The 15,748-nt window shown below is 44.0% G+C and overlaps 1 protein-coding gene across 1 annotated transcript in view; it reads left to right on the forward strand.

Annotated features, from left to right (window-relative positions):
* LYST (lysosomal trafficking regulator) overlaps positions 1 to 15,748 on the forward strand; it is a 135,309-nt gene that overhangs the window by 23,734 nt on the left and 95,827 nt on the right. The window contains 1 exon segment of the mRNA XM_061559492.1: positions 4,991 to 5,082. Within this exon segment, the coding sequence (XP_061415476.1) occupies positions 4,991 to 5,082 (92 nt within the window).

The following is a 15,748-nucleotide window of genomic DNA, read 5'->3' on the forward strand; positions in this document are numbered from 1 at the left end:
ATGTACAACGTTTTACACAAAGTAATCGCGTCAAGCAGGTGTGTAAGTGTTAAGTAATGGTCTGCAAGTTTGAAATTGTGTTATTTGCTAAACTGCAAATAGTGCAAAAGGGCTGTTCTGCTCAGTTTCAAATGGAACAATGTGTTATTGTATGCTCACTGCCGCTTAGGATCATATGAACCTGTCCCTATACTTTAATCTGGTAATGGATTATTTATGATTGTATCCACTACAATATCTTTACCAAACAGAACTGTCTTGCAGGTTTGCCCGATGTGGAGTTTGCACAGGCAAGCATTGTCATTGCCCAACAATTGTGAATTGTAATCGTTAAGTGAAACAAGGTTGATGCAACAAGCATTAGATAATCACGATGAGTCTTGAGTTGGTAGCACTTCGAGAGGTTAATTGTTGGGCTCACTACAAACGCAACATTTCAAATGGCATATGCTTTGGCACGTTGGGCATACAGCTTGCAGCAATTTTAACAAATGTTAAATGTTTAAGTGCTTTCTGTAAAATAAAATTTAAAAAAGGTCCACTATTTATTGCGACCACATATTGCGCAAAATGTGAACGGTCAAAACTTAGAAACGAGATAATTAACTCCGCACAAAAGTTTGGAAGCCAGAGAGTGCGCGGTGAGATTAAATATTCACGCCGCCCCCTTGACGGGTTGCTTACGAGTGTTTCATTAACATTTGGAGAAGTGCTGCCCAGTTCCGGCCGGCCTCTTGCCAACTGGCCCCCACAGGACACTTGAGGGGCAATTTATTTATTTATTCATTGTTGTCATTTCTCTCTTCTGTCAAAAGGGAGGATGTTTCACGGGATGAGCGGGGCGGCTCGGAGGCCACGAGGGGTGGGTGCTATCTTCCTGTTGGTCACGCTGGATAAGTGGAGGCCTTGGAATGACGCTCTAGAGACCCCCCCCCCCCTAGCTGCCAATTGACCGCAGGGTTTATTTGGCAAAATCTCCAAAGCAATTACGGCTACTTGAGAGAAAGAAGCTGTCGGGGTGCCCACCGGAGCGCCGTTTGAATTTAATCAGGCGACTCCCTGTTTTTTTCGTACATTTTCTAAAATAATTACGTCAAGGCCTTCTGTGAGCACCACAGCTTGGATGATGCCCCCAGGGCCTCCCCCACACTGGTGCACATTGTGAGGCTTATTTTGACAAATGCTCCACCTCGCTCGTCAGTGTAGGTTGGGGATAAATAAATAATGTTGCAACGTGTATATATATAAAATAAGTGTGTGCTGCACTTTGTACGATTGATATCTGCTGTACTGAGATGGTTATGAGTCACTCCTTCGGTAATTAAATGAATTGTCACGAATTGAACAGACTTTTAAAAAATGTAATCAATCGTTATGCGAGTTTCCACTGACGTTGCGTAGTTGTATTCTGAAGCAGTGTGGGAAGGTAAGGTTTATAAGCTACTTTTTTATGGGTGGGGGCATTTAGATCTTAGGGCTAGGGTAGTTTAATCAGGGTAGTTTGACTAACTCCATTTTTAAATGAAATATAAGTAAAATATTCATTAATGTCCGAAACAAGAAGTGTAAACGTTGTCATTATTTCCGGATCGACCTTCATGTGCATCACAGCCCCACAGACCACCTGGAAGATCGTCACAGACCACCCACTAGTGGTACCGGGGAACCAACACTTTTGTGACCTTCATCGTAGCGATTCTAATGTAATTGCCGAATCACTTAATTGACACACGCCCCGGTGCAGGCACGCACACACACACACACAAACATGCATGCACGCGTGCACATGCACGCAAAAAAGGGGGAAACTTGACTGGCACGTTCGTTGTGAAATTGTTGCGCCCGGTGTAAGTTGGCACAGCCGAGGTGGTGTGGGTGGATTTGAGTGGAACGAGATAAGCGCAGACGCAGATGGCCGGTTGCAGGCCCGGCTCGATGCCAGTGTTTAAATCCAGGTCCGTGAGCCGCTTTTGTGGTGGGCTCATTTTTTTGTGTTGGTGCGCACGGGAAATTAATCTCCTCTTGGACAGAGAGCCCTTCAGGTTTGGCTTTCTTCCGTGCCTCATTTGCGCACTGTACCCCACGAACACTAAAAGCTGCAACGTAAATCTAGAGAAGGGTAACCTTGGCTTGCTTCTGCATGGGAGCCACTGTTACACGTGGTGGCTGTACGTACGTATGTTTAACTTCTTTTGCACCGTGCTAATCGGAGGTGCGGGGGAAGGACAGCAAACTAAACACACAAAGTAGTTCCAAAAAAATTTGTTTTTAATCGAGGTGATTTCAAAGTGCATAGCTCCAGTTTGCTTCCTAATATCGGAAGGAAGAGGATGTCATTACCCAAGCACTGGCTTATGCATAAATGTTTGGCTGCACGAGGATTTTTAATGCATCTCAATGGTAATTGCACTGCCTGGAGAGAAGTGCATCTGAAAGCGCGCGATGCAAGTGACCGTCTTTGTTCGATGGTTCGCCAAAAAAGGAAAAGCCTCACTTCTGATGTCATGTGCTGCAAAGTAACGCATACTTTGCCCAGCATTTTCTGCTTTTTGGAATCTGTCCTCAACGGATGTTAATGTTAGTTTCTAATTAAACTGTGTTTGCCATCGCAGTCATTATTATTGAAATATCTCGAGAGGTCACAATAAATGGGGGAATATTTTCAGCACACTTGTGTAACGTCTTGTGTGTGTGCTTGAATTGCCAAGTGTAACTTTTTTTTTTACATCTGTACCCCTAATTATTTGAGGGTCCTGCCAATTTTTCACAGAAGGAGGTGATGTTGTATATGTACTCCCAATTGTATGTATGTAGGTTGAACTTCTTTCGTACCATACGTAGCCAACCGTGTAGGTATTTTTTTACAATGGGATACTTTAGCCAACACCGGTTACATTGTACGTTTGATTGTAGCTTTGGGGGGACACTGTGGAAACCCCAGCGGAAACGCACGCAGAACAGGGGGAGAATATTGCAAACTCCACACCAGTCCCTTTTTGCTCTGAGGCATGAGCGGTAACCACTGCCCGCCGCCACCCTGCTGCCCAGTTTTTCCCGATCACCAAATCGCCCGAAATGCACCCGATCTCAACAGATCTCAGCAGACCAAGGCAAAGTTGAGCCTGCACAGTGCGTGGATGGGCGATGTCCACGCGTAACACAGGTAGTATTGCAGGCTGCTGCGGGGCAATGTGGGGGGCAACAGAAGGAAGTACAGCGACAATGAATTGTTGCACTCGTTGTCAACGCTCCCACATCTGCAAAAAGCAATATCAAATCATAAAATTCTGCTATTATGTAACGTTGCTGTAAAACTGTCAGAGGCATCGGGGGGAATGGTGTTTCGTACCGGGAATGGATTTTTTTGTGCGACTACACGAGCCTGCAAGCGTTTTAAGGTACTTTTTTATTATTACATTAATAACACAATAAAGTCAATGTGTGGTGTCACGGGAATGAATGGAAAGTGTTGCGTAAGACTGCTTCGCATTTATTAGATCTCAAATAAGGTGCAGCCTTTGAAATTCCTGAATGATAGGCAGCCTGGGAACTATTTCAGCACATAAACATCACATATGCCCACACATTACATTGATAACCGCTGCATTTATATGCAACTCGCATTATAGTATTATAGCTTATGCTTAATAAGCACGAGTCAGCATGTTGTCAAGTTTGTGCTTTTTGAGACTCTGGCTTCTGTCGTTCTTTCTGCGACTGTGATTTTTTTTTCATATTTACGTGATCTAACCCAAAAAGAAAACCTTTATTACGGGTCATATGGGTCATATGGGTCATATGGGTCGTGGAAGCTTACGTGTTTCACTGATTTCTAAATTCTGCACTTAGGGGAAGTATCTGACTGGCTCAGAGGTCAGAGCAGTGAGGCCAGCGCAGCTGCGAGGGCTTCAGTCCAGGAAGCCGACTGTGATGCAATACATTTCCCAAATGTAATTCACTGGTTTCTCCACGCTTCTGGCTTGTGTCTGCGACTTGCCGTCATAGATTTGTTATAAACTTATTATTCTTTTTGTGAATTCATGGTCTCATGTTGCCATGGTCTGCACAAAAAATTGACGTTCAAATTTTTTTTTCACATGATGTGGCAAAAATTCCTGACCAAGGAACATATACGTATTAAATGTCGTCAAATGAACGTGTGTGTACAGCAAGATACAAGAAGTTGACTTGAAGGAATCTAAGTTGCGGTCCTGTGACTTCTGCTTCCACTGGTTGTTCTCTAACACCTTGTCTCTTATCTGTAATGCGATTGTAACGAAATTGAGAAAATATGTAAAAAAATACAAAGGCTTCTTTCAGGCAGACTTCCATTTCAGATTGTTTATTAGGCACAGGTGGAGCGTTTGCTACTTCCTTTGAAACCCCTATTGAAAACCAATAAGTAAATCACACAATAACACATCCAGTGACTTTCTATTTACAGTTTAACCTTCAGTGCTGCTGTTCATTGTCTGCACATTTATCAGATGCCCTTCCCTTAAAGATGCTCGCCCTATTGATTTTGCGCCCGAAGCTCCGTTATCCTTTGGGTTTTTACTGCGGCAAAATATACGCTCGCAACTTAAATAAAATGTTCTCACTTGATCTTTCTGAACCAGCTTGTAATTTTGAGACTTGGATGTTTTCTTGGCCATCTATGATATCAGAATGTGCTTGCGAGCACATTTTGTGTGTACGGTACACACATCTTTTTTTAACGATTCAGTTTGAACTATATCAAAGTGCATTTGAGAATCGTATAACAGGCACGGAGTGCCGGTATTCTCTTTGATTGAAGCAAAAGTTTAGTGGAAAAATAAATGACCGGCACCTTAATATTGTACCACTCCTTGCAATGGCTTGGTTGAATCTTTTTTTTCAAATGCAAAAATTGCGTTATTGATTAATTACCACTTTAATTCATCCTTTCACGGGAAGAGTTGGCGATCTGCGCGTCTCTTAATGCTCTGCGTCATTGTTTGTGCTGCAGGAGAGGGAGGCCCGGCTCGACAAGTTCCTGGCTTTGCTCCACCATTACCGCTGGAAAGGAAACCTTTGTCTTTTCGAGCTGGAAAAAATCTGGTAAGATCTCGAGTTATCCCACGTATGTTGAACTTCTTTCGCAATGCACGTAGCCATTCGTGCTAATCCGAGGTGTGGGGGAAAGAAAACAAATGAAACACAAAAAGCAGTTGTAAAGAAATTGGTTTTCAATCTAGAATTAAAAGTGCACAGCTCCATGGGCTTCCTAATAGCAGAAGGAAGAGCGTTCCAGACCGCCACTGAAGCGCATCTGAAAGCACGTGATACGGTGACCATCTTTGTTCGATGGCCAGCCAAAAGCCGCTGCGAGGATGACCGGAGTTCGCCCTGAAGGTTTACGCTCCTTGAGGAGATGGGCAAGGTATTGTGGTCCATCCCAATGGTTAATGTGGTGTGTGTTCGATCGTTAGATTTAAGATAAAATTACTGCAGCCACTCTTGTCACTCATTTTCACTTACAATACCTAATTAATATCTTCACGATATAGTAATAAGAGTAATAATTATATTATTGATGTAGTACGATCAGAAACCTGTTACTCTCACTGAAATGCTTGTGGGAAGCTGTGACATTATATTCCTTCCAGCCGATGGCACAACACCCGAAGGATTCACCAAAATATTTGTTGTCGACAGTAGCACTTTTGCAAAGACGTGAATGCCCGTTTGATTAAATTAGCTGGTTTGTAGAAAGTTGCATGCCATTAACAGCCTTTTTTTTTCAAAGTAAGTGGAGCGGTGTTGCGTAATTGGTCGCCCACTGCGCTATGAACCCAGAATTCTGAGTTTCTACTCCTGGCCATGGTTAACATCGATGGCTCGTGATGGCTTAACTGGTCACCAACCGGTCACCAACCCGCACTGACCAGCACGGTGAAGTGTGGCACATTTTATTGATTAATTTTCTCCCTTGCCCCAGTTTCATTGCAGTTGAGATGCCTCTTTATATGTGAAAATTGCTCGTTATTTCACATTCGCCACGTGATTTTCATGCAGCGACCGGATTTGGACGCGTCAATATTGATCAGTGCTGTCAATGAGAGCGTTCATTTTAAATACAGGGAATGTCTACTGTAAACGCTACTGCATGCGCCAATATATTACTCGCCCAATTAGGCATTTCTCTGCTCACGCGAACTTGCATTCATTAAGTGGCTGTCTGCTTTCACGCTCTGCAATGCTGTAAGTGCATGGCATATACCCCATGGCTTGGAGAACTGCAAGAGATTGTGTGCATTTATTGAAGCAATAAATAACGAGAATCACAAAGCGTGTTGTGTGTAGAATATGTAAGCAGAATCCAGTTCTGTATCTGCACGTTGAGATAAAAATACGTTTGGCCCATCAAAAATTTGTCTTTCTCGACTAATATTCCTCAGCAGCGTTTTTTTTAAGGAAGCAAACGCTGTGCCAGTTTCTACCTGCTGGGTTTCATCAGCAGATTTGATATTTGTCGAATTAATTCACTAAGCAATTATGAGCTTGCTGCAGCCTAGAGACCCTTTTTAAAATGAAAAAAAAAACGTGGGCTCTGTGGACCAGGAGCATTGGCCGTGCCGCTCGCTTCCGTGTCTCCGTGTTTTGGTGACAGACCAACCACCCCCCCGCAGGGAGACTTGACGCGAGTGCACTTTACAAGCTGGATATTAATTTCCTCTTGAGCAGCACTCCCTAGCGTGGTGCACGCCTACGTACGCTTTCGGTTGCGGGCGGGGGGACGGTTATATTTTTTTTATTTTATGCTGCCAGTCTTACTTGAGGAATCCCTTGATGGAAGAACTGGGCGGCATGATTTGTGCCTCGTCGCGCAGCATGTCTCCCCGGCAGTGCGTTCACGAGAGCCCTCGTGTGTGTGTGTGTGCGTGCGCGCGCGCGCATTCGGTCATGAGAGACCCACCCTGCTGTATGCTGGACCACGTGTGCCTCGAGCTCGAGTCGTCTGGGAGATAAAAACGAGTGCGTGGAGGCAATGAGGGAGCAGACGGAAAAACACTTTGTGCGAAAATAATTTCATGCATAGCTCTCTGCAATGTTGTTGACAGTGTTTAGCTCAGGGGGGGAGGGGGGGGGGGATTTGTTTGTGATTCGCTGGAGTTTATCCGAGAAAATGGAACATACGGAGAGGGCGTTTGCGCTGAATTGTCATGCATTAGTCTGACATCACGGATAACAACGTAGACGTGAAAATGATGCACGTGGGCAATTTGAGCTTTCACTTTTGGAGTCAACGAGGTTTTCTACCGGTGCTCACATTGTGGGCCATACCCGCGCAGAGTGTTTTTTCATCGCCAATTGTTTTAGAAATGTTTTATTTTTTGCATTATGTCCTCCATTGAGAAGTGTTGCCTCCTTAGAACTGTGCTGTTTTTGGCAGCTCATGGGAAGAATAAAACATCTGTTGAGTGAACAAAGGCATGATTTTATGGCACAGACTGCTCCCGCGGGGTAATTACCCATCATTGCACACATTACGAAGTAAACATCACCATGACATTGGCTGTTAGTGTATGTTTTGTATGCCAGGACTGCTTCATCACCATATAATAGTGCAGTTAATTTCTGCACGATAAAAACATTACCAATTGAAAAGAAAGACCTGAAGAAGTGGCTAAGAGTAGCGATATAACAGTGTGCATTGAGAGACGTATCTGTCCATTATCACAGCGCTGTTCTAGCAATCGCAGCGATTTCATGAAAATTTAAATTAACCGCAGGTCTAAAAGTGAGTGCCCCCTTTGGCTTGATGAGGCAGGTTTGATTGTGCCACTGTTGATGTGAGATCACAATGTTATTTTGGAAGTGCACATTATTTTATCGATCTGTTGGAGGGTGATTTGAAATGTTACTATGGAATGAGAGCATTTGGCACGGGTCAGCTTTGGGGGAACGAGTGGTGAGAGGCCATCGGGGACACGAGCGTATCCTTCACTTTTCCCGTCTTAGCTCGTGTTATCTATGAATCGCACGTCGCAAATAGAGTATTGCAATCGTTCCACGTTTCAACTATACACTAATGCTGTATGATGATGATAATAATAATTAGCAATGATTTGTCATTCCATTGCTGGAGGAAATAAACAAATATCCACGTCGTAGCGATCTTGGAGGTTTATTAAAAAAAAAGAACACAAAGTATTGTTCCTTGTCACCGGGGGTTTTATCCTGTATGACTTGCTTTTTCACGAACTCGAAGAGGCGTGTATGATGTGTACATCGTTGTGTGTGGTTTTTTTTCTTCCGTTCCTCATTTTTTTTTATCTTCCTCCACATTACTCTGCCGAAAAAGGAGGGAGGGTGGGTGGGTGGGTGAGGGAGACATTATCCATGAAGCGTTTCTGGATTTGCCCACATATGCAGCAAACACAAGGTGTCAATATGAAGGGGAGGGGGGGATGTCGACTCAAACAGTATACATACGGAATATGCAAACGAAAAAAAATGCACCGCGTTTTTTCTCTTTGATGCAGAGCGACGAGCTTCATCAAAGCGCAATGGTTAATTGCGCGTGCCGTGCCATTCGCATTGTGCCCTGCGCACACCCATTTCCTCCGCGGGTTTTGCGAGAGCTCACCCGCATCCTTTGCGAATTGTTCGACGGCCAAATGAATTTTCTATTTAGCTCGGTGCGGAGTAAAAACCCTATTGACTTGCGATCAATGCTGGGTTTTTTTACGAACGGTGTTTCGTCATGGTTTTTATATTGCTGACGCATCGTCTGGATCATGACACCCTCCCGGAAAATCAGCCGCACACCCCCGAACTTGCACCCGGTGTCAGTGACGTTACACAAATCTGGCCACAGCCAACTATGCTCGCCAGGTAATTGATTATAGTGAAAAGCTGCGTTCACAATGGTGCAGCAAGCACAATTAACAAACGAACACAAAGCTCAAAACATCCGTCCATAATATTGTCTCAAAAGAAACAAATATATAATCGGTGACATTTCTGGCAACGACCCTTCCAATTTGTGCTCTAAGGAACGGCCATTGCCCAAAGCGTACCCTATTTTATGCACGCTTTATTTTAAGGCAATGTCATTGATGAATGTGTTTGACTTTGTCAATTGTACCAGACAATAAGAAAAGCGTGTCTAATAATCCAGAAAACGTGGGAGCTGATTTTAGTTATTTCTTTATTTTTTCAATGTGGCCAAACATTGGCATAGGTGTGCACCTTAACCAGCAGCAGCAGTCTGCCGTCTGGGTTACATGCGGGGGGGGGGCGGGCGGGGACACACACACTCAAGTGCTGTGAGAGGCATGCGTGCACACACACACGCACACATACAAAAACCCTCGGCACATTAGCAATATGAGCGCACGTTCCGTGGTCCGCGCTCCTCTGGTTGCGCGGGGTCAGCAGAAACAGTGGGGTCGGGGAGAAATGATTAAATAGAGTGAGACGGCACGCACGGCAGGTGAAATCAGTGTAAGCTCGGCTGCGGGATAATTCATGACTCTGTCGAGTAAGCGTGTCCCGCTTACATTATCCTAATCTCTGTGGCTCCAGTATATATCTAGATATATGCAGCAGATACTGCAGTGTTCTGTAGGGTTCATTTTTTCTGTTATTCCTTCCCGTGTTATTGGCTCCTTACACGTTCTCTTTTACACGTGCTGCACTGTAAGCATCGCCCGGTTTTCTTATCTCCGTGTAATGCCTTGTCTTTTTTTTATCATCACTACAACGGAGTCTTTTGTGAGCGGGAACCCCCGTTATCTGGTGTCACGAGCCCATTTCCTAATCCCAAGTGTTGTGTGATTCTTTATTATGGAGAAGAGGCCTTGGGGGAAGTTGGTGTAAAGAGGTTTCGTTTGGAGTGGAGGGCAGGAATCGTCTATATATTTATCTCCCACGAAGGAAAGCAAAAGAAATGTACTCTGTCATAACCATAGTTATCATGGTTATTGCCCAGATATTTCAGACTGTCAGGCCTTGTCAGAATGTTACGAGGATGAGCCACAAATGATCACGTGAGGACTATTTTTATGTAAATGTTTGTAAACTGGAACACCTACGTAACGATAATAGGTCACGTTTGAAACTTGTTTTTTGTTCTCTTTGGTGGCAAAGACATTGTTGACTTTTGTGTATCCAATATGATCTGTTTTAATGTAAATGCTTGTAAACTAGAACACCTACGTAACGATAATACGTAATTTTTTTAACTGGTCTTTTCTCTCTCTCTTTGATGGCAGACACACTGTTGTTGACCTTTGTGTTTTCAACAGAATCTCAATATTTAAAGGTAATCTCAAGTCGAGTTTGCTAATAGATGTACCCCATGTGCGTGACGCGTGTACCGTATACTTCAGGCGTAAGTGCGCTCCGGTGAGCGTCGCGCAAATCGCACCGCCGGTGATTAATCACGCATCTGCAACAGAGACTCGCTTGTATCAATCAGGCGTTGTAGGCTTCCCCCTGCCTTACGGGGGGGATGTACATTACATGCTTACGACTAGTTTATATTCGGCATGACTCCCTGCTCTTTTTGGGGGGGGGGGCTCTCTATCTCGCTTCGCAAGGCCCCCCCCCCCGCGTGTCGCGAGTGCGCACCACGAGCTTTTCAGTTTGCGGCTCTTGACTCGGGTGCAACCGCAGCAAAATAAAAACAAGAAACATCTTAAAGTGACTACACGCAACAGAAAAAATCCTGGGAAAAAACAGCAAAGTCTTCCAGAAAAAAACACCACATTTCAACGCTGTGTGCAAAAAATCCCAGCGCTTGGTGTGGTCGGTGGTGCCGTGACGCGCATCGACCGCCGCCCCCCTCCCGTTATCGGGACACCAGTCTAGCGGCGTATATAATTCGCAGCTTGGACGTCAAATCCACTGCTAGATGAAGTGCCTCCCGCACGACCGACACGGCGGGCTTGTGGGTTGTTTGACCGTGCCTCAAACACGCTGGTCGGTGGGGAGAGGCGGTCAGGACCATTCCAAATATCACACGCCACTGATGTGAGCCGTGGCCGGATATTGAACTCGGATTGATGGGTTCATCGTGCACTGCACGCTTCACGGAGTGTATCCAATTCTGACGTTTTTTTGTTTCCCCCTGTAGCTTTACAGCAAAATGGATGAGTTAGCGCAAATAATTGGTTTAAAACTAAAACTACGAATACAGTATATGCGCTTTCCATTGTTGTTGGAACCAGTCTATCAGTGATAACTAATATAATGTATTTAAAATGCAAACAATGCAATGAGCTTACGTGTTAAACTGAGCAATTATCCCCCACAGAGGCAAGGTCCCATGAGAGATCAACTCCCTGTCGGTCACAGCACTTTGAAGCTCTCTCTCGCACGGAACGCAACTTCATCACCGAGCGTCATTGTGCAGCAGAATATAAACAAGACAATAAACAATCAGACGAGAAACACCTTCTTCCATTTTCTTGGTTCTTTCGGTAAAGTCACGTAGACAGGTTCAAAGAAAAGTATTATTTGTTATTTTTTGTTCTTTTCCTTGAACCTATCTACGTGACTTTACCGAAAGACCCAAATAATATAAAAAAGCAGTACATGTTTTAATTGCCTGAATGAATTAATAGGTTGCTTCAAACGGTGACTGGGATTTTATCTCACAGTTCCACTACGCAGGATCAAACCTTACCTTGAGCAGTAACGTATGAAGATCTAAACATCGTGAGAATTATTTATTATGTTTTATTTTTATTATTTTATTACTTCCCTTCTACGTGACTTTACTGAAAGAACCAAAAAGATGAATCCCTGCAGTCACGAAAGCTTTAAATCGAAACCTTCTTCCATTATCTGTCCCTTCGGAAAAAAATAAATTCGGTGCAATTATTTTTTTGACAAACGTCCCATCAGCCACGCGGTCTTCCGGGAGCGAATTTATTTCGGAGTGCGTAACCCGACGAGTTGCCAAATCGGAGGAGGCACACTCATGATGTGCAGCAGGAGGATAAAGATACCCAACTCCACCCGCTCCTCTGCCCGTCCACGAAGCATATACCCCCCCCCCCTTCCCTCTATTCCCAATCCTCATTGGCCGCAGCCTTTCAATTCCTTTAGATGATTTGTGTTGTTCAGTGTAATTACTGATAAGAAGCTTGAAGAGGGCAGATGGAGGATGAGCACAGAACCTTTGTGTTGCCTCCGAAGGGATTAAACCCAGCACTGTGCTGTACAATCATGTCTGATTTTTCCCAACAAAACAAGACTGTTGGGTATAATAATTGTGGTCGCGTGACATGTGCGATATTACGGTTTACTTGTGATGTGCAGTCTAAAACTCCTTTTAGTCTGTCTTGCTTTATTTAATCATAGCTGCTGCTGTTGCAGCAGCTAAATTGAATCGTTCCCCCAGCATGCGTTACACGGAATGAAGATGCGGTTTGGGGGGGGGGGTTATTCGTGGGGGTGGGGAGAAAAGGGGGGCTGATGTGCTCATTTGGTGGATTGCAGCCGTTAGGAGCTATCTCTGTAGTGGAATTTGATAAAGTGCAGATAAATTTGGAGTGGGGAGTAAAGATGGATTAGGGGGTGTTGGGTTGGCTGAAAGGGAAGCCAGCGAGTATATGTTGCCAGACGTAGCGACGCGCAATGTTGTGCGCGAGCGCGCACAACGCGGAAGAGGATTTCAAAGCGGAGCACTGACGCACTCTTGATGTGTAATGCACGGTGTGCTGAATGTCCACGGCGAGCAGTGCCAAAGTGGTTAGCCGCTGCTTGATGAACCACCCGCACCACGAGTTGGAATCCCAAACCGCGGTTGACGTAAGTGGCGAGGGTGTATCTGAACCAGTCATCGGTGGTCCCTCCTTTGCCAACGTCTATTAACCAACGTGGTGAAGTATGGTCAAACTAATCCCACTACTAACCGGATATGGAGAGGTGTTTAAAAATCCGTGGATTGGCATTCCTTTTATTTCTATAATATAGTTTTTATGGAACGAAATATTCGTGTCGTATCCTAATTGTGTACACATTGTAATGCAAAATGAATCGGGTTGTTTACATGTTGTATCCACAGCACAAGCAGGGGCAGAGATCCAACCAATAGGCTGTGGCTTCGGTGGTGTGAACCTTCAACATCTTTACTCTTTGGTTTTTTCGGTAAAGTCACGTAGGTAAAAAATAAAATAAATTTAAAATGAAAACAACTAAATTTTGTATTAAATTTGTTTTTGTTTTTTTACCTACGTGACTTTAACGAAAAAAACCAAAGAGTATGGATCCTTGCAGTCACGAAAACTTCAAATCTAGAATACATCAACATCTTGGCTGCACACAACCACACCCTTCACATTCTCCCCTATTCCACTAAGCCCGGAAGTCGGATGTAATATTTATGAAATCGCTTTCAGTAGCTGCAGCTGCTCCTGTTGTAGCATTTCATTACTGCGCGTGTGTTTTTCATTCACGTCGTAGCATCGAGTCATCCTTTACTGGGTGTCAAACAAATGAATGAAGTATACTTTGTCTAAACACAATGACTTTTGTGGCTCTGAGGAATGGGTCGTCATCCTTGATGGTATTCTATTTCCACATAATCATTGTAATGCACGTACGTTGTTGTGCACGTATTACTCATTAAAGATCAATTATTTCCTGCCTCGGTCAACGAGTTCAGCCGCTGACGTAATTCTCAGATCAAAGAATGAATGTCAACTTTTATTTTGTCGGGTTTTTTTTTAGCCGACGTCTTTCTCACGTGAAAATGATTTCACTATCAACGACTTGATGAGTCTAGCAATCGCATTGAAATATGTATCCATCGAGACATCATCAAGATTACATTGTATAATTTATCAGCGACCCAGGACATTTTACAAAAATTCACGTTAAAAGTTCGACTCGGAAAATCAGATATAGTATATTAAATTAGACCTTTGTGTAGAGGGGGTGTGTGTGTGTGTAGAAAGTGTAGTGATATTTCTGTGTGTATGCACAGTGTTAGGAGAGGAAGCAAGCTTTAAAATAAAATGTCAATTTCATTGCAAATAGCGGGGACGTCCGTCACAAAGCCATCGCCTCTGGCAGGGTTTGCTGTTGCTTCAATTGACGCTGCATTACCGTGCTCGCAGGAAAGGTCCCTGAATTAGCTAAAATGAAATGTCGGCATCTCAACCTCATCTCTTGATGCGCAAATGTAGTCCCGTGTTTCTGGAGAAGAGCAATGCAGTGGGTTGGCAGTGCCTTTTTTGGAACGTAAAGTAAATCATTGGTGCTGCCTATGGACTTCGTGGCCTAAGCAACAAATATTATTTGCCCAACGAACTCACGGACGACAAAAAAAACCCCATGTGGTGGAGTGAGCTTGTAAAATCTGTGCAGCACTAGGTAAGGTAATGATGGAGATATCAAATACTTTGTTAAGCATTTAATGTATGTTCTCATGTCCCTGAATTTTGTTTCGAATTTTTGTTGTTTTCCCCCACGCTTTTTATTAAATGTCACATCTTTAGATGAAATTTCATAAGCGATTTCCGCCCAAGGCTTTTTTTTTCTTGTAGCAGTGCCAAGTTTAACAAATTGCTGTTCATTCAATCTTGCAGAGGTCTTTCAAGTTAATTGATACCTTTGGAAAATACCAACAGAAAATCAAATTTCCTCATCATGTATTCATGAATTCCACAAAAAACTCAGACATTCAAATGCTGCACAGCATTCTATAATAGTATAATTGAAAATACTATGGAGGAAAAAATGTGGTTTTAAGTTGAAACTAAATACCTTGCGTTGCTTCCTTCCCCGACGAGAAGGGATCTTGCGCACGTAGCACACAACGCTACGGTCCGACACGTCCACGTTGGTTGTCCGAGCTGCCTATCCCACTATGCACCACTCGCCTGTCGCGGAAGTTCTACACCCTCCCACCGTGGTTGGATCAATAAAAAAATAATTTACCAAAAAAATACCTTGCATTGCAATAACCTGCAGTGAATGCAGTTTTCCTAGTTGATGCATTGCATCCATCAAGAGTGAATTGCAATGACTATCAGTCATAAGATTCCCTTGTGCATACATAATCCCACCTAACGCCAGCATGCCGGGTCAGGCAACCTCATAACAAGGGCACTCATTAGTGATCCTTCTTGAGGCTCATCTATCTCTGGGCGGCTTAGAATGCTGCTTGCCAAGTGCCGGCACCGCACGCTGCAAGGAAGCCCGGACGGTGGTCGCTCAGAATTCCATGAACCTCATCATCATTGTTTCCCGGTGCGGTTAATATCCGTTTCACGTGTGTATTTTACTGGCTTCGTTAACCACACGCGGGGCTTCTTTCGCGCCGATTCATGTGAGAGATATTGGATAATTTCGCACGCACCGTTGTCACAGAGTCCGGGTTGTGCTAATTGGTCGGGACACGCACAGAAATCCGTTAGAGATGGCGCTCCTGTTTTTGACGAGCATGATTAATCCATAATCATTCCCCCCCCTCCCTCCAAACCACATGCACAGTTCACAAATCTGTCCACACCCTGCCATGGTGAATATTAAATAATTATAATCCCTTGCATTTCACGTGTCCTGTTATATGCGTGGCCACCACTGCTCTTGAAGCGTGTACAGCAGCTTCTGTTACAAAATATGAAGGCGTCTGAACCTTCTCAAAGCAAACGTTCATTTTTCACCAAACGTGCTCTTCCATCATCGATGCAATTAATGTATCACTTTAATTACCAATGCAATAGCTTGGTTTTTACTGCTCCCATCGTCTTAACCACTCCCT

Source organism: Lethenteron reissneri, chromosome 25 (genome assembly GCF_015708825.2).
Source record: "Lethenteron reissneri isolate LAM-NWPU_2019-01 chromosome 25, ASM1570882v1, whole genome shotgun sequence".
In the NCBI taxonomy this organism is placed as follows: domain Eukaryota; kingdom Metazoa; phylum Chordata; class Hyperoartia; order Petromyzontiformes; family Petromyzontidae; genus Lethenteron; species Lethenteron reissneri.